At 44.2% G+C, this 20,378-nt stretch overlaps 1 protein-coding gene across 1 annotated transcript in view; it reads right to left on the reverse strand.

Annotated features, from left to right (window-relative positions):
• RHPN2 (rhophilin Rho GTPase binding protein 2) overlaps positions 1 to 20,378 on the reverse strand; it is a 69,160-nt gene that overhangs the window by 28,058 nt on the left and 20,724 nt on the right. The window contains exons 3-4 of the mRNA XM_006061385.4: positions 10,994 to 11,122; positions 7,857 to 7,932 (exon numbers count right to left, since the gene is read on the reverse strand). Of these exons, the coding sequence (XP_006061447.1) occupies positions 7,857 to 7,932; positions 10,994 to 11,122 (205 nt within the window). The remainder of the gene's footprint in view (positions 1 to 7,856; positions 7,933 to 10,993; positions 11,123 to 20,378) is intronic.

The raw sequence follows: 20,378 nt of genomic DNA on the forward strand, positions 1-20,378 counted from the left end.
ACAGGTTCAATCCCTGGTCCGGGAAGATACCACATGCCGCGGAGCAACTAAGCCTGTGTGCTACAATTACTGAGCCCACCCGAGCCTCAACTATTGAAGCCCACGAGCCCCAGAGCCCGTGCTCCACAAACGAGAAGCCACCGCAATGAGAAGCCCCTGAACCGCATAGAAGAGTAGCCTCCAGCTCACCACGACTTGAGAAAGCCTGCGGGCAGCCAATAAAATAAAATACACAAATAAAAACAGTCACAACTTGGGGGCAGGAGTTTCTTTTAAAAAGAAAAAGCTTACAATGAAACCTGTCAACCGTGAAAAAAAAGTGAAAGAATTCCAATAGGGACCAGATAAAAATCCTACAGTTTTTCAAGGGAGATTAATAGAAGCATTTAAAAAGTGTACCTAGGTGGATCCCTCCTCGCCTGAGGGACAGGACTTTTTGGCTCTACATTTCATAGCCCAGTCTTCCCCAGACATCAGAAATGAAATTCAAAAAAGCCAACTGTGGGTCCTCAGACTCCTGAGAGTGATTTGCTCTAATTGGCTTATTTGGTTTTCAATAATAGGGATATGGCCAAAAAGGCTGAATACACCCAGAGAGATAAACAAAAGGCCCAGATGATGACAATGGCTGTGTCCACTCTGAGACCACCACAGGAAAGGCCAGGATTTTTTGGCCAATCTGGCCATGGTAGACCATAAGGCCCATAGGTACCCAGACAAAATCAATGTGCTCTGTGAGGACAGAAGGGACACATTCGAGTAAGATTGTGACGGAAGAACCCTTGCAAACAGCCAAGGTATTGAAAGAGGGAATGCCCCAGGCACCAGAGAGTTGGGGGGTGGGGTCGGCCTTCTTTGATGATTTCACAATCAAAAGACTGACGGGGGCCCAAAGCCAAAAATGGCTCTGCCCAGACATGGCATCTACATAACTAATGCGGAGCCTTGGGCAGTCACTGAAATGGCAGGTCACTTGATAAAATTTCTCACAGACTAACGCAACCTTCTTGGTCTTAACCCAAAGGATCGGAAACCTTAACTGTAAGAAATATGCAATGGGAGTGTCAGGCGAGAGACAGGGGCACATTTTCCTGCAACCCCTTTTGTACAACATCAATGGCTGGTTATTTCCACATTCCTTTCTGTTTGTGACTGACCTATTTCTTTAATGGAAGGTCTTCTCTAAATAAATTAGGGGCTACACTCTGTCCCTTGAGGGACAAGGAAACCACTCTCATCATCAAAGTGTTAAAGTGTTAGTTGCTCAGTCGTGCCTGACTCTTTGTGACCCCATGGAGTACAGCCCACCAGACTCCTCTGTCCATGAGATTTTCCAGGCAAGAATACTGGAGTGGGTTGCCGTTTCCTTCTCCAGGGGATCTTCCCAACTCAGGGATCGAACCCATGTCTCCTGCACTGCAGGCAGATTCTTTACCAACTGAGCTACAAGGGAAGCCCTTCATCATCAAAGGATATTAACAAAAAATAGAAAAGAATAAATTAAATCTATAACTGAGATAAAAGACTCAATACACCCTAAAATATAAAACATTTAAGATTACAGGCCTAATCAGAAACAAACAGATTGAGGCCTTCAGTGACTCTCTTTTAGATTTAGAAACTGAGGAAAATGGTCTGGATCTTCAAAATCATGGCTGTAATCCTTCTTAATGACTTTTCCAAAGCTCATTGTTGTATTTCTTTTAATTTATACCTTTTTGTAGATTCATCCTCCAATGCTTAACATCTAAGAAGGCTAAAAGGATGATGCTAACCACAGTGACACTGACTGGCAGTTCTCCGAACAGAGAAGGGACAGTCAGCCAGACACTTTACTCCTTCCCCAGGCACGCCGATGTTCTGTCTCAGTCCGAAGTAGCTAATGATCAGTCACTGCCCTTTACCCGCTTTGAAGCATAAAAGGGTAAACACCTGGAGGGAGGAATGATATAAAGGAAAGGGACAAAGTAGGTGATTAAGTAGTTAATCCCACTAGGGGATTGTAAGTAGAAAAAATATGGGAGACCCTGTTAAGTGTGCTTCATCGCAAAACCAGGCAGGCTTGCTTAGAAACAAAACCACGCAAGAGAGGCATAAGACATACGCCCAAGACAATAGAACAATGGTGCCACGAGACCCACATCCTGCCCAGTGAGCTCAGGAAGTTAACGACCCCTAAGACATGCTCTCTGCCCGCATAAAAAACAATAATCTGTGGACCGAGCTTGACTATGTAGGGACAAGAAAACTACCCTGCTCAACCTGGAGGAAGAGCTGATGATGGAAGCACGATGTCTATTCAAGAAAGACAAAGAAGTTCTTCTCCCTCTCCCCGGAGCATGGGCTCTAGGGCACGTGGGTTTCTGTAGTTGAGACGCCTGGGATTCAGAGCTCAAAAGTCATGGCACACAGGCTTAGTTGCTCCACAGCATGTGGGATCTTCCCAGGTCAGGGACCAAATCCATGTCTCCTGCACTGGCAGGCAGATTCCTCACCACTGAGCCACCAGGGAAGCCCCCCACTTTTCCTTTGATTATAAAACTATATAGTCCAGTAAGTTCTCAGAGTGCACCATTTCTCGCCTGCCCACAAGTGTCCTATTCTAAAAAATCACTTCTTATCTACCTCTTCACTGCTCACTAAATTGTCTTCTGTGCTGAGACATAAAGAACTGTGGTACCGGAGCTCTCTGGGGCCCCAAAAGACGACACAAACAGTTTCATAAGCAGTCACACACACTTGATAGGAATGTAAGGCAAGGCAATCAGATCAGCCGCTCAGTCGTGTCTGACTCTTTGCAACCCCATGAATCACAACACACCAGGCCTCCCTGTCTATCACCAACTCCTGGAATTCACTGAGACTCATGTCCATCGAGTCAGTGATGCCATCCAGCCATCTCATCCTCTGTCGTCCCCTTCTCCTCTTGCCCCCAATCCCTCCCAGCATCAGAGTCTTTTCCAATGAGTCAACTCTTCGCATGAGGTGGCCAAAGTACTGGATTTCAGGTTTAACATCATTCCTTCCAAAGAAATCCCAGGGTTGATCTCCTTCAGAATGGACTGGTTGGATCTCCTTGCAGTCCAAGGGACTCTCAAGAGTCTTCTCCAACACCACAGTTCAAAAGCATCAATTCTTCGGCGCTCAGCCTTCTTCACAGTCCAACTCTCACATCCATACATGACCACAGGAAAAACCATAGCCTTGACTAGACGAACCTTTGTTGGCAAAGTAATGTCTCTGCTTTTGAATATGTTATCTAGGTTGGTCATGTAATTGTATCTCTGACCTACCAAATCCACATCTAGAAATTTATCCAAAGGGAATATTCAGCAAACTGTGCAAAGATGCTCACAGGAGAGCGTTGACAATAAAATTTGGAAGATGCCTTAAGAATGAAATTAATAGCTACCCTACGTGGCACTTATTACCAGTAGATACCACGCTGAGCCTGAATAGATCGGAGGAGTCTCACATCCTTCTAAAGACCCCTGATCAGAAGATGAGACCAGGTGCTCAAAGCTTAAGTACAAAATAAAGGTGTAGGGGGATGTGTGTGGCTGTGAGGGATCTTTACATGTCTTGGTATTTTCTGAACATTTTGCAATACTGTTCTCAATCAGAAATATATACTAACAAAGCTATATTTAAAAGAAAAAAAAAACTTGAATTCTCTGGAATTTATTTTGATGGTGCTTCTTCATGAAGTTGTTTTAAAGCCCATTTATTTAAAACAGAACATAATCAGACCATGAAGCTTCACTGACCATTAAACATCACAAGGATACACAGATTTGAAAGACAACATGAATTGCCCTGATTTAGTTGGCCAGATTACTTCTGCGCACCTATCTGTGTTACTCTCAAGCACAAACGTGGGAGAAAAAACAGAATGTTTTTTCTCATTCTCATTTTTGTATGACTGACATCTGTAGATTTCTTTTTAGACTAAAATGACATGGTTGGGAACCTCAGCTGAATAGCACTTGGCCATATCCACAACATGTTATTTTTTTTTTCCCCACTAGATTTAATGTGAATTCTGCACATGACATGTTTGGATCCTTACAGTTGCCCAGGAAATTCCCAATTTTCTCCAAGAGTCTCCCTTTTGAATGCCTGCACTCTTTTTATTTTTTTTTTTTCCAGTATTAAATATGTTACTCTCTATTTTCAGATACAGTCTTAATTGCTTAAAATATAAAGTATTCTTCCAGTGACAAAAGTACATTTTATTTGCTTGCACTCTTTTTAAATTTTTTAAATTTTGGCGACCTGCACAATTCCTTCCAAACTCACACATTTTGTGTTTCTGGGTATGTTTTTTTTTTTAATTGAAATATATTGACTACAATATTATGTTAGTTTCAGGTGTACGACATACTGGTTTGACATTTGCATACTTTATGAAATGATCACCATGGCAAGTCTAGTAGCCATCTGTTGCCATACAAAGTTATTACGGTATTACTGAATATATTCCTTATGCTTCATAGTCTATCCCCATGGCTTATTTATTATATGAAAATTTGTAACCTTAATCCCCTTCACCTATTTCCTGTCCCCTGCAAAATGCCCACACTCTTCCAGCTCTGGCACAAAGCAACAAACTAAATATTAGAAGAAACTATTCTACAAAAGCAACTAAAACATGTCCACAGACATAAGCATTGTCTGGAGTCTCACAGACCTATGGCAAGTGTCGCACTTAACCAAAAGCTCACGTGCCCTGTGAAAAGCTGGCATATAGCTGTCTACTACCCAGAAAATAAAATTTTTGGTAATCCTGGGTCTGGCATGACTACCAAAGTCCCTTCTCAAACTCTAAAATAAACCCCAAACTCACAGGGCCCAGGACCTGGATTTAAACAAGACATCAGTCCACAAGGCCCTGAGTAAAAGGAACACACAGTCTCTGCTTGAGATTGGAGGACAAGTGCAAAAACTTTCAAAGCATTAACCAATTTTTTTTCATTAGAGAATAATTGCTTTACAATATTTTGTTCATTGGAAGCTCCAATGAACAAAAGTTCATTGGAAGTTCAAGTTGAAGCTCCAATACTTTGACCACCTGATGCAAAGAACTGACCAATTAGAAAAGACCCTGATGCTGGGAAAGATTGAAAGCAGAAGGAGAAGGGGACAACAGAGGATGAGATGGTTAGATGGCACCACCAACTCAATAGACATGAGTCTGAGCAAACTCCCAGAGCTGGTGATGGATAGGGAAGCCTGGCGCGCTGCAGTCCATGGGGGTCACAGAGTTGGACACGACTGACTGACTGAACTGAATTGATTTTGTTCGTTTCTGCCATACATCAACATGAATCAGTCATAGGTATGTATATATCCCCTCCCTCTTGAATCTCCCTCCCGCCTCCTCCCATCCTACCCCTCTAGGTTGTCACGGGCACTGGGTTTGAGCTCCCTGTATTATACAGCAAATTCCTACTGGCTATTTTACATATGGTAATATATATGTTTCAATATTACTTTTTCAATTAGACCCTTCCTCTCCTTCCCCTACTGTGTCCACAAGTCTGTTTTCTTTGTCTGTCTCCATTGCTGCCCTGCAAACGGGTTCATCAGTACCATCTTTCTAGATTCCATATATATGCATTAATATATATTTTTCTCTTTCTGACTTCACTCTGTAATAATAGCCTCAAGGTTCATTTACCTCATTAGCAATGACTCAAGTACATTCCTTTTTATGGCTAAGAAATATGTATATATGTACCTCAGCTTTTTTATCCATTCATCTGTCGAAGGACATCTAGGTTGCTTCTATGCCCTAGTTATTGTAAATAGCGCTGCAGTGAACATTGGGGTATATGCATCTTTTTCAATTATGGTTTATTCAGGGTGTATGCCCAGTAGTAGGATTGTTGGGTCATACGTTTTATTCCTAGTTTTTTAAGGAATCTCCACAGTGGCTGTTTCAATTTACATTCCCATTAACACTGCAAGAGGGTTCCCTTTTTCCACACATTCTCCAGCATTTATTGCTTGTAGACTTTTTGATGATGGCCATTCTGACTGGCATGAGGTGGTATCTCACTGTAGTTCTGATTTGCATTTCTCTAATAATGAGCGATGTTGAGCATCTTTTCATGTGTTCATTAGCCATCTGTATGTCTTCTTTGGAGAAATGTCTGTTTAGCTCTGCTGCCCGCTTTTGACTGGGTTGTTTGTTTTTCTAGTATTGAGCTGTATGAACTGCTTGTATATTTTGGAGGTTAATCCTTTGTCAGTTGATTCATTTGCTATTATTTTCTCCCGTTCTAAAAGGTGTCTTTTCTCTTTATTATAGTTTCCTTGGAGAAGGAAACGGCAACCCACTCCAGTATTCTTGCCTGGAGAACCCCAGGGACAGAGAAACCCGGCGGGCTACAGTCCATAGGGTCGCAAAGAGTCAGACACAACCGAGTGACTTAGCATAGACCACAGTCTTGCTGTGCAAGAGCTTTTAATTTTAAAATTTAGGTTTAATTAGGTCCCACTTGTTTATTACCAATTGCTTTTTAAAAGGACAAACTGTGTAGTGCCAAAAATGCCATGTGGTCATTTTTTTCTTTTCTAAAATAAAACCAGTGAAAAGATGAGTCAACTAACAGGACTGCTGTGACAAGAAACAGAATTCTTTGAAGCATTTTTCACGCTTCTGGGATTCATCCCTACACACCCTGCCTGTGCTGGAAAGCTTGGAGACAGACACCCCCTTCCACCTCATCACCACTTTCTTCTTCTGCATGGAAGTTTGAGATGATTCAGTAAAACTCATCGTGATGGATCCGCAGCAAAGAGGAAGAGGAAAGCATTCCAGACCTGGGGCGGCCTCTCTTGGCCCCAGCCTGGGGGCAAGCCATATCTGGGTACCTCCATCAAAGCATCTCTCTCGCTTCCCACCCAGATCCTCCACTGAATTACAGGGGCCCTAACAGCTGGGCCTCTGACATCACCAGCACCTGTTCAGTGACTGACACAGGCGGGCCTACAATATCACTGCTTGCCAGAGACACATGGCTAAGGGGAGGCCAGGTACTATTTTTACTTTAAAGAGGTGAATTGTGCAATGTATGAATAGCCCAATAAAGTTGGTACTTAAAAAAAAAAAAAAGAAAAGATGGAAGGGAGGGAAAGAAGGAGGGAGAGAGAAAGGGGGAGGGCAGAGTGGGGGATAGAGAGAAAAAAAAGAGAAGGCAGACATCCAGGGATCAGGGCGTGGGGGATGCATAAACTCTAGCTATTCAAGTGTTTAAGGGCAGTGAACCAGTATCTTTGGTTTACTCTGAAAGGTATCAAAAATAAGATGTATTAATGTGCGGGGAGAGGGATGCATAGATGCACAAATACATAAGGTGACTGCAGCAAAATGTTAACAGGACAATCTAGGTAATGAGTATACAGGGGTTCACTGTGACATTCTTTCAAATTTTCTACTATTTCCAAAATAAAATGTTGAGGGTCAAAAACTTTTGGTTATTCTTCCAAAAACATGGCCTAAATTGACCATAAAATTTGAGGCAAAAAAGAGTTACTAAAACAGGATGCAATTTTAAAAACTCAAAGCCTGTTTACCATAGATCCTCTTTGCCTTGGATTCCTGGAGCCAACCAGCCCGGGTTCCCAACCCCTTCCCCAGGCGTGTGAGAGTCTCAGCAACCAGATGTTAGTGAGCATAGGAAAGTTTAGCATAGGCTGTCCGGGTGGTCTGCTGAAGGGGCTCAAGGCCACCCTGAAGAAATCAAGCGACACTTGGCCCGTCGAGCCTCACTCAGCACTTGCAAGGGATCCACAATTTCCACATTGCTCTTTTAAACAGCGAATCCAGTGCCCATTGCTTTGGGATTTACCTTGAGAGCGACTGAAAAATCAACGTCCTTGGTTTCCTTCAGGCCAAGTGGAATCAGGGGAATCGTAAATGCTTCCCTAGAAGGAACAGAGCAAGCTACATGAACATCCGCATCTCGGCCACTTTGCACACCCCCAGCTTGTCCCCCCACCAGAATCCAGCTCAGGTCCCCACCCCTCTCTTCCCACCAAGCTAGTACACATAAGTTCATTTCCATAAAGACCACTTGGGGACTTCCCTGGTGCTACAGTGGATAAGAATCCATCTGCCAATGCAGGGGACATGGGTTCAATCCCTGGTCTGAGAAGTTTCCAGACGCCTAGAGCCCATGTCCCGCAATAAGAGAAGCCACCACAATGAGAAACCCACGCACCACAACAAAGAGTTGCTCCACTCACTGCAACTAGAAAAAGCCTGCGTGCAGCAACAAAGATCAAGTGCAACCAAAAATAAATAATTTTTTTTTTTTTTAAAGACCACTCAGGTCATGTCCTCGTCTTTGCTCCAAAAGGAGTCCCGGTCCCCTTCTAGACGACCGAGCCTAACACATGAGGCCCCTACCAGCTGTACCCTGATTTATCCCTCCAATCACATTGCATCTTTGAATAACTGTCCTGACGACCTCTGCACACCAGGGTCTGTGCCTCGCATGCTCACTGCTCTGCGGTCTGGTGCACTGCCGCCATTTCCAGCCAACCCCCACCCTTCTCCTCCTCCTCCCTTCGCTGCAGTGGGTCCCACCTCTCCTGCAGCCCTCCAACCCTGGGCTCTCACGTGCCTCCTCCCAAGGCGGGTATCCCTCTAGGTGTCACGGGGAAGGCCTTGAGGACGGGGGCCCCATCTGACACCTAAGTGCACCTGGCTCCCAGCCCTGGGTCAGGCCCTGGCTGGCTATTTCCCCACCACCTCCTCTCCCCCCACCAACCACCTGGTTACCCCAAAGGTCGCTCTGGGCGTGGTCTCAGGGGCAGGGCCAGTGGGAAGTGAACTGGGCTCAGCTGTGTTTTGCCAACGGGGATTTCGCTCCCTGACCTGTAACAGGAGACCTCCTGGGGCCGCTCAGCCCAGCCGGGGAGGAGGCCAGGAATGCAGGCGGGGTGAGTGGACAATGGGCTGTAAGCTGAAGCTGCCTCTGTGGGGGACAGAAAACAACGGGCTGTGCTGAAAGCAGGCGAGTCCCAATGGGGTGCATAGCTTCCCCAAGGCCTGCCAGGAAAGCTGGATCCTGCTAGAAGGAGATGAGGACAGGCTGGGCCGCTCTCTGCTGGCTTCACCCCGACAGGGCTGGCGGCTAGGTCTGCTCTTCCTGTGACCGTGTAAGAGCAGCCAGCATCCCCAGGCTCCTGGCCAGGACTCCGCACCCTCTCCATCTTGCACTAATATAACATTTTCCCATAACCTCGGGGCTCTCTGTGTTTTCTCATCTGCATGAGATTGTTTCTTCCCTGTCTACCTCATAGACATGTGTGAAGATCAGCTGTGCCAAGAAAAAAATAATGTGCTTTGAAAACAGGAAGAGGGCGGATGGAAATGCAAGATGTCATTATATATCTGCACATCTCTCTCCCCTCTTCCCCACTCCCGGGGACCAACTTTCCCACTCCCAGAAACCAATCAGCCACTTTACGGCTGTACTGCAGCCACACAGGGGCCTTAACTGCGTGTCTTTGGGCAATATGCATGATCAGCCCTGTGCTTCACGTACAGCGAGGTGGAATAAGAAACATCCTACTTGTATCACCAATGCTTGGCCCTGACTCATCTCATAGATAGAGAAGGGAATGGCAACCCACTCCAGTATTCTTGCCTGGAGAATCCCATGGACAGAAAAGCCTGGCAGGCTACAGTCCATGGGGTTGCAAAGAGTCAGACACAACTGAGCATACAGCATGAGCTGAGGGAAGCCGTTCGCTGGCTGTACTGATTAGGTGTCAGAACTATGCTGGGAGCTCAAAGGTAAGTGAGCCAGGACACACAGCCTGGCTCATGGATGGCCACCAAGGAAGCAGAGGTTTCACCCATGGCTCAGAAAAACCCCTTGGGGACAGTGCAGAGGACTGAGCAGGAGATGATCTGGAAAAGCACCTTTCAAAGATGATGGAAGGCTCTCCAACATTTGGTTCCGTTCATCTAGGGAATTATTTTCTGACTGAGTTTTCCTTGGGGCTCCCTTACCTTTTGAAAAGTCCTACTTCTCCAGACAGAAAGGTATGTAAACTGTTCTTTAGCAGTTCTCAAGGTTATTTCCTCTTAAAGATGGACTTTTGGGGACCTCCCTGGCTGTCTAGGGGTGGGGACTTCACCTTCCAATGCAGGGGGTGCGAGTTCTATCCCCAGTTGGAGACCTAAGATCCCACATTCCTCGAAGCCAAAAAGCAGAACATAATCAGCAGAAGCAATACTCTAATAAATTCAATAAAGGCTTTTAAAACGGTCCATATAGGAAAAAAAAGATGGACTTTTCCTTCCAAGGTAGCTCACCTTGGGGAGGGAGAATTTCTGAGCTCTTCTGAAGGTCACACCTCAACATTTGGCCTCCCACAAAGACTCTCTAAGGGATGCTTTGGAATCAGAACATTTCTTTCTCAAATATTCAATGGGAGACATTTCCAAAGTGTCTCAGTTACACCATCCCCTCAGGGAACTTACAAAAGTCTCATGATCTTTGCTGGGAAAGGCAGCTTATTACATGTTTCTATAATCTTATCAACAGAATGACTCAGAGTCAGATCGTGTGCGTGGTGCTGAGGTGGAGAGGGAAGAAGATGGGGCTTCCTGGGCCCCACCTGGCAGGTTGACTCTCAGAGCTGACCACAGCTACCCTTCCAGGGCCTTTTTATGGCAGAGGCATCACCCAGGCTACGTGACAGGTGCCATTTCCCTGCCTGAACCCAGCCACAAGGCTCTCCAGTAAAACTGTGTCCCAAGTGGCCCCAGGACAAATAAATGCCTTCTTCTCCAACTGGTCAGGTATCTCCAACAAACCCTACAGGTTCTCTTTAACTCCTGCACCTTGCTCAAGCCCAAACCAGATCAAAGCAGGGTTGGCTACCCCTGGGGCCTATCTGTGTACCATCCCTGATGCAGGCACTTCCCAAGGCTCAGAAAGTACCTGACAGAAGCATTGCCCCTACTTACTCTGTGTTCTGATAGACTCCTACTGAGATGTTGAGCCCCTCCAGCTCTTCCTTGAGCATCTGCAGGTCTGAATTCAAGAAGCTCAGTTCCAGGCGCACCTGCTCGCGTACCTTTTGGTTCGTGGCTGCTCTGTTAAAAGAGAAAGGGGGAGAGACGCAACTTCAGCCAAGCATCCCCCAGTGGCCGGTTGAGCAGATACCCCACCCCTGTCCCTGTAGGGAAGCTCTGGGGGGTCTGCCTGCAGATGGAGGTGCAAGCTGTGATCAGACAAGGTGTCTCAGGGAGGCCAAGAACCTGCTCCATTTTGAGCCACATCTGTCCATACATGGACCTAGGATTTAGCCAATGACACTGAGCTGCTTAACTTGAATTTTATAAGAATTAGCCTTGAGAAGAGAAAAAGAAGTTTCTCCTAGTCACATGTCAGGGACCATAAATTATCTCCTTAAAAGGGAAAAGATGAGAAAAGACAGGGGGTGGGTAACATTCCCCAGCTCAGCGTATGAGGCTGATATCACCCTGATTCAAAACCAGGGGAAACCACCACAAGAATACTAATCAGTATCTTTCATGTATATATATGTAAAAATCCTCCACAAAATATTAGCAACCTGAACCTAGCAACATATACAGAGGACCAGGTGGGATTTATCCCAGGAATGCAAGGTTGGCTTAATATCTGAAAATCAATTAATGTACCATACTATAGCAACAGAATAAGGGACAAAAAAACCCCAAAACTGTCATCTCAATAGATGCAGGGAAAAAAAGCATGTGATAAAATCCAACACAGATTTATGGTAAAAATCCAAAACAAGCTAGGAATAAAAGATAATTTACAAAGCTTGATAAATGACATCTACAAAAACCCACAGCTAACATCATATTTAATGATGAAAGATTGATGCTTTCCCCCTTATGATCAGGAGCAAGGCAAAGATGTCCATTTATGCTACTTCTTATCAACACCATACTAGAGATTGAAGCCAGTAGCAATAAGGTAAAGAAATGAAAGGTATCTAAACTGAAAGGAAGAAGTAAAACTTTATTCACAGCTGACATAATCTTGCATGTATAAAATCCCCAGGCACCCAAAAAACGAATACTGGAACTAATAAATTTAGCTAGGTCAAAATACAAACATCAATTGTATTTCTATATACTAGCAACAAGAAATCTTAAAATGAAATTAAGAAAACAATTTCACTCATAATAGTATCAGAAAGAATAAAATACTTAGGAATAAAATTAAGAAAAGAAGCAGAAGTCTTGCACACTGAAAACTTCAAAACACTACTGTGATATTAAACGGACAGGCATTTCATGTTTATGGATTGAAAGACTCACTGTTGTCAAAACGTCAGTTCTCTCCAAGTGATCCATCAATTCAAATCAATTCCCATCATGGACTTTCCTGGTGGTACAGTGGATAAGAATCCACATGCCAATGCAGAGGACACGAGTTCGATTACTGGTTGGGGAAGATTCCACATGCCGTGGAGGAACTAAGTCTGAGCACCACAACTACTGAGCCCTGGCTCTATACAGCCTGTGAACCGCAACGACTGAGCCCATGTGCTGCAACTTCTGAAGCCCCTGCGCCTACGGCCTGTGCTCTACAGCAAGAGAAGCCCGTGCACTGCAGCCAAGGGTAGCCCCCGCTAACCACAACTAGACAAAGTCCCAGACACAAAGACCCAGTGCAGTCAAATAAATAAGCAAGATCAACTTAAAAAAATTTGAAAACCGCAACTCCAATCTAAACCCTAGTAAGCTTTTTAGGAGAAACTAACAAACCGATCCTAAAATTTATATGGAAATGCAAAGGACCTAGAAGAGCCAAATAATTGTGGAAAAAAAAAAACAAAGTTGGAGGACTTATGCTATCTGATTTTAAACTTACTACAATGCCTCAGTAATCAAGACAACGTGGTACGGGCATAAGGATAGGCAATGGAACAGAACAGAATCCAGAAGTAAATTTTTACATTTATGGTACATTGATTTTGACAAAGGTGACAAGAAAATTCAAGGAGCAAAAGTCTTTCTGACGAATGGTGCTGAAGCCACTGGACATTTCTACGCATGTCAGTGTCCCCAAGACCACCCCTAGAGTCAGTGGGGGTGGGACTTGCAGGACTCAGGATATAGCTGTGCTCACTGCTCTGGTTTATTACAGCAAAAGGACATCCAGCAAAATCAGCTAAGGGAAAGGCGCATGGGGTGAGGTCTAGAGGAAACCAGGCACAGGCTGCTAAGAGTCCTCCTTCCCAGAGGGGTCACGCTGCTGCTACTGCTAAGTCGCTTCAGTCGTATCTGACTCTGTGCGACCCCATAGACGGCAGCCCACCAGGCTTCCCCGTCCCTGGGATTCTCCAGGCAAGAACACTGGAGTGGGTTGCCATTTCCTTCTCCAATGCATGAAAATGAAAAGTGAAAGTGAAGTCGCTCAGTCGTGTCCGACTCTTAGTGACCCCATGGACTGCAGCCTACCAGGCTCCTCAGCCCATGGGATTTTCCAGACAAGAGTACTGGAGTGGGGTGCCATTGCCTTCTCCGAGAGGGGTCACACAGGACACGCTTAATTCCTCCCTCCAGCAAAGGGTTGTGACAACATGTGTGTAAAAACTATCATCCAAAGAAGATCACCAGGGTTTTTACTGGGGGTTGGTCAGGTAGACATTCCTGCCTAGCATGTTCCAAAATTTAAGACTCCAAGAAGGAAAGCAGGTATTTGCTATAAATCACATGGTTTGTCTGCCTGCAATGTGGGAGACCTGGGTTCAATCCCTGGGTTGGGAAGATCCCTTGGAGAAGGGAAAGGCTACCCACTCCAGTAGTCTGGCCTAGAGAATTCCATGGACTATATAGTCCATGGGGTTGCAAAGAGTCAGACACGACTCAGCAATTTTCACTTCACTTCACATGGTTTGTGGAAATAGTTTGTAGTGAGCTCCTCTTATCAGTTCTAGGAACAAGGGAAACTCTCCTGAAATCTACATTTCCACACACCAGCCAAGTGCCAACCTTGCAAGCAGGGCTTTCTAAAGATAGACTTCTCAGGTCTGCGACAATAACTCTTTTCTGCACAATATGCAAAAAATAAATCTCAATCTAAGCATTACACCAGACCAAGTATCAAGTCAAAATGGATCAGACGGAGGTTGGGGGTGGAAGGGAGACTCCAAGAAGCAGGGGATATATAAAAACTTACAGCTGATTCAGGTTGTTGTACAACAGAAACCAACATTGTAAAGCAATTATCCTCCAATTAAAAGTAAAGTTTTAAAAAATGGGTCAGAAACCTCAGTAAAAGAGCAAAAACTCCAAAACTCCTAGAATGAAATCTTTGTGACCTCGAATTGGACAAAGTATTCTTGTTGTTATTGTTCAGTAGCTCAGTCATCTCGAACTCTTTGCTACCCCATGGACTGCAGCACGCCAGGCTTCTTTATACTTTACCATCTCCTGGAGCATGCTCAAACTCATATCCATTGAGTCGGTGATGCCATCCAACTATCTCATCCTCTCTCATCCCCTTCTCCTCCTGCCTTCAATTTTTCCCAGCATCAGGGTTTTTTCTAATGAGTCAGTTCTTCACATCAGGTGGTCAGAGTATTGGAGCCTTCAGCTTCAGTCCTTCCAATGAATATTCAGGATTAATTTCCTTTAGGACTGACTGGTTTGATCTCCTTGCAGTCCAAAGGACTCTCAAGAGTATTCTCCAACACCACAGTTCAAAAGCATCAATTCTTCAGTGCTAGCTTTCTTTATGGTCCAATTCTCACTTCCACACATGACTACTGGAAAAACCATAGCTTTGACTAGATAGACCTGTTTCAGCAAAGTAATATCTCTGCTTTTTAATATGCTGTCTAGGTTGGTCATAGCTTTCTTCCAAGGAGCAAGCATCTTTTAATTTCATGGCTGCAGTCACCATCTGCAGTGACTTTGAAGCCTGAGAAAATAAAGTCTGTCACTGTTTCCATTGTGTCCCCATCTATTTGCCATGAAGTGATGGCAAAGTAGTCTTAGTTATACACCAAAAGCACAAAAATCCATAAAAGAAGAAACACTAATTTGAGTTGTCAAATTTTAAACTTCAGTGTTTCAGAAGTGAAGTGAAGTGAAGTTGCTCAGTCGTGTCCGACTCTTTGCGACCCCATGGACAGAGTCCATGGGATTCTCCAGGCAAGAATACTGGAGTGGGTTGCCATTTCCTTCTCCAGGGGATCTTCCCGACCCAGGGATCGAACCCCAGTCTCCCGCACTGCAGGCAGATGCTTTAACCTCTGAGCCACCAGGGAAAAAAGAAGAAGAAGAAAGCCACGGACTGGGAGAAAATATTTGCAAATTGTGTAGCGGATAAAGAATCTGTATCTAGAAAACATAAAGAGTTCTGTTAATTAAATAATAAAAAGATCACTCAACTTTTTTAATGGGCAAAATATTTTTTTAATTGAGTTATAACTGACATACAATATTCTATTAGTTTTAAGTGTACAATATAATGATTCTATATCTATATATCTTCAAAATGATCACCATAAGAAATCTACTTGCCATCTGTCATTATACATGGTTAGAGAATCTTTTCCTCAGATGAGAACTTTTAAGATTTACTCTTTTGGCAACTTTCAAACATACAACCCAGTATTATTAACTGTTGTCACCTCGCTGTGCATCACATTCCCATGACTTATTTTACAACTGGAAATTTGTACTCATTTCGTCTGCCCTGCAACCCCTACCTCTGGCAACCACCATCAGCTCTCTGTACCTATGAGCTTGGGTTTTAAAATATATACATTTATATATTTATTTGGCTGTGCCGGGTCTTAGTTGTGGCCCTCAGGATCTTCAGTCTTTGTTTCTTTGTGGCAGCATGAGGAATCTTTAGTCGTGACATGTGAACTCTCAGTCGCAGTATACAGGATCTGGGGGTTTATTTTGTTTTGATTCCACATATAAGTGAGATCACACAGTATTTGTCTTTCTGACTTATTTCACTTAGCATAATGCCCTCAATTTCCATCCATGTTGTTGCAAATGGCAAGATTTTATTCCTTTTTATGGCTAAATAATATTCCGTGTGCGTGTGTGTTTGTGTGTATCACATTTTCTTTATCCAGCCATCCACTGATAGACACTTAGTTTGTTTCCATACCTTGGTTATTATAAATAATGCTGCAATGAACCTGGGGTGCTTGTATCTTTTCAAAGTAGCTTTTGTGTTCTTCAGATAAATACCCAGAAGTGGAGTAGGTGGGTCACATAGCAGTTCTAGTCTTAAGTTTTTGAAGAATCTCAATACTGTTTTCCACAGTGGCTATACCAACTTACAGACCCACCAATGGTGTATAAGTGTTAGGAATATTTTCTTAATTTATCTTGCTGATAGTTCATCATTAGTGTATAGAAATGCAATTGATTTCTGTATATTGATTTTGTATCCTGTAACTTTACTGAATTCATAAAACAGGCAAAAGATTTGAATAGACATTTTACTAAAGAAGTTCTATAAATGGCTAATAAGCACATGAAAAGATGCTCAGTGTCTTTAGTCAATAGGAAAATGCATGTTAAAGACATAATAAGATACCAATACAAAACTATCAGAGTGGCTATAATTAAAGAAAAAAAGACAATAACAAGTATTAGTGAGGCTGTACAGAGAAACTAGATACGTCATACATTGCTGAATGTAACTGACACAACCACTGGGGAGAACAGCGAGGTAGCTTAGAAAAATTTTAAAACATAACTTATTGTAAAACCAAGTAATTACACTCCTAGGAATCTACACAAGAGAAACGAAAACATATGTCCAAACCAAGACATGCATGTGACTGTTTATAATAGCATTATTCCTCAGCCAAAAAGTAGGAAACAATCCAGATACGCAACAAGCAAATGGGTAAGCAAAATGTACTATATTCATTAAACAGAACAGTGTGAAGCTGGATGGAGGAACAGACTTTACCCGAGTTCCCAAAGGAGGGGTTTTGCTACCTACTCAAAGGTCCTTCAGGTGCTAGCTCCTTCTACAGATTCAGAACCACTGCCAAAACAACCGTGGCAGTAACAACCAAGCTCTAAGCCAGGGAGCTTGTACTCTTGCTGAGTGCATTCCCTTGGACCATCCTGGCAAGTCTTCAGCCACTGTTCAGGCCAAGTGCCAGAAATGTCCTCCTGTCACACATGAGGACACCTGAGGGTCGCCAGCAAGAGCTCCAGCCGGCCAGAAACAGTAACTGACCACCTCCCCATCCTCAGCTGATGAAAACCCATCTACCTGACCCTGACCTGCTTTGTTCACCACCTGTCCACCTTTCCTCCAGAGAGCAAAGCACTAAACCACTTCCCCTGGAGTCAGACCTCCCCCGGGGACTCTCCATGCCCTGCACATAGATGGGTTCATCGGTTTCTCTTCATGGTGTCTTTATACTCCCTTCGCTTTCTCTCTCCCTCTCTCTACCTCCCTTCCCTCAGCTTGTTCTCCATGACCAGCCAACAAGCTTACGCCCACTCAGAAAGAGCAGTCATAGGGAATTCCCCAGTGGTCCAGTGGTTAAGACTCTGTGCTCCCAATACAGAACACCCAGGTTTGATCCCTGGTTGAGGATCCCACATGCCACAGCTAAAGAACCTGCATGCCACAACAAAGATCCAGTGTGCTGTAACTAAAACCCAGCACAGGCAAATAAATATGTATTTTTTTAAAAAGAAAAGAAAGAAAGAGCAGTCATGACCTGGCTGCAAATAGGATGGCACGTGCCCTTTCACTGACCAGTAAGTTTTCATTCATGCATAGTCTGGGCTCCCCAGCCAGGAAATGAGATGTTGGAAGCTCAGCTGGTGAATATCATTGGTTTAGGAATTTTTTTGGAGAAGGACATGATGACCAGATGAGTTTTGTATCACAGTACACTATACGCATACACATATACCTCCTACCCCAAAAAACAAGTCTCAGAAACTTCCCGGCACTCCAGTGGTTAAGTGGCTCAGTTGTGTCTGACTCTTTGGGATCCCATGGACTGCAGCCTGCCAGGCTCCTCTGTCCATGGGATTTTTCCAGGCAAGAATACTGGAGTGGGTTGCCATTTCCTTCTCCAGGGGATCTTCCTGACAGGGATTGAACCAGGGTCTCCTGCATTGCAGGCAGTCTCTTTACCGTCTGAGCCACTGGGGAACCTGGAGGTTAAGACTCTGTGCTTCCACTATAGGGGCGCAGGTTCCATCCCTGGTTGGGGAACTAAGATCCCATATGCCATGGCTCTGCCGTACCTGTGATACTCTCCCATATATTCTATTCAACTCATAACTTTTCTGTTTTGTTCATATACAATGTTTTTTATTCACTGATAAGCTAAAGGTCCATTTCAAGATGTTTCTTTTGTATGCTTAATTTGTTTTATTAGCAAGCAAAACCCTATAAAGGATGGTTTCATCTAGTCTTCAGACTCAGATTAATCTTTTTTTTTTTTTTTTTGGTCCTCTGAGGCATTTTATTTGTATGTATTACATCCCTAGAAAAAGAATCCAAGGATTTTCCCTCCTGTATGTTTTCGTCTTGCTTCTTCATGGTCCATGATGCCAGCTGAGGTTGTCAGTACAATGAAACCAAACTGACGGGATGGGAGCAGGTTAATCTTCATCTTGACTAATCTGGAAGTAAGGAAGCTTGTAAGTCTCCTTGTCTGATGCAACCACACAAACCCAATCACGCAGATTGTTCTTTTTCAGGTATTCCTTGCTGCTGCTGCTGCTGCCGCTAAGTCACATCAGTCATATCCGACTCTGTGCAACCCCAAAGACTGCAGCCCACCAGGCTCCCCCCGTCCCTGGGATTCTCCAGGCAAGAACACTGGAGTGGGTTGCCATTTCTTCTCCAATGCATGAAAGTGAAAAGTGAAAGTGAACTTGCTCAGTCGTGTCCAACTCCTAGCGACCCCATGGACTGCAGCGCACCAGGCTCCTCTGTCCATGGGATTTTCCAGGCAAGAGTACTGGAGTGGGGTGCCATTGCCTTCTCCCTATTCCTTGCTAAGGTACTTCAAATATCTTTTAGAGAACTGTTTCTCAAAAACAACTATGATTTTATTCTTGAAGCATTCAATGTGAATGACATTCCCAAGATTTCCAGTCTTGCCATTCACTTCAACTTTCTCCCATAATAACTGTTCAAAATACCCAGAATCAAAAATTCCATCTTCTACTGGATGAGTAAGATCCAAATTAAACTTCCAGGTTGACTTCTTAGACTTCTTATCTTTCTTCTGCACCATCTTGAAGGCTTGCCATGAGATCACAGCAATTCTCATAACTTTTTAAAAAATCATAAAGTTTGAAACTTTACAATTCTGATTCTCTGACACCAGCTGGGTGCCCAACAATTCAATTCAATTCTGTCACCAACTCCCAGAGCTAGCAGAGACCCCACAGATTCTGGGCTCAGTGCCACAAGGCTGCCCCACTTTAGGCACCAGTTCCAAGTTGGTGGGAGGGGAGGACACCTGTATTTCTGACCAGCCAGCTACAGATCAGAGGTTCCCACAACCCCTTTCTCAGCTTCAACAATTCACTAGAATGGCACACAAAATTCAAGAAAACCTTTTCCTGACATTTACTGTGGGTTTTTTTTGTTTGTTTGTTTGGCCACAATGCAAGGCCTATGGGATCTTAGTTCCTCAACCAGGGATCAAACCCCCAGGGCATGCAGTGAGAATCCTAACCACTGGAGCACCAGGGAAGTCCCTACTGTGGTTTATGGTAAAGAATATAGCTCAGGAAAGCCAGGTGGGAGAGATCCACAGGCCAAGGAGGGTGCGGAGCCTCCATGCCCTCTCCGGGCAGGTCTCCCTCCCTGATCCTTGATGTGTTCTCCAACCTCCAAGTTCCCCATCACTTAGCAGTTTAATGGAGGTTTCATTACTTCATTACGTGGGCATAATTGACTAAATTGTTGGCTACTGGTGATTAAACTCAATCTCCAGCCTCTCTTTCCCAGAAGTCCAGGGGAGAGGCTGAAAGTTCCAGCCCGCTCAACAGGCTTGCTCTTTCTGATAAACAGCAAGCTCCCTAGCTCCCAAAGGCTCCCAACCCCCACTGGGTGTCATTTCATTAGCATACAAGTCACGCAAGTAATTCCAAGGGTTTTAGGAGCTCTGTGCCAGGAACCAGGCACAAAAACCAAACACTTTTTCTTTTTATTATACCACAGCAACCCACTGAATTGATTTCATTACACCCCATGGGTCACAACTTGCCCCTTGTAAAACCTGCAGTATAGAGATGTTACTGAGAACATGACTGATTCACTAGCTGATAACATCCACGAGGGTGCAAAGGAGGAAATTCTCCCAGTCCTTGGTATTGGGAA

The sequence above is a fragment of the Bubalus bubalis genome, chromosome 18 (assembly GCF_019923935.1).
Source record: "Bubalus bubalis isolate 160015118507 breed Murrah chromosome 18, NDDB_SH_1, whole genome shotgun sequence".
Taxonomy (NCBI): domain Eukaryota; kingdom Metazoa; phylum Chordata; class Mammalia; order Artiodactyla; family Bovidae; genus Bubalus; species Bubalus bubalis.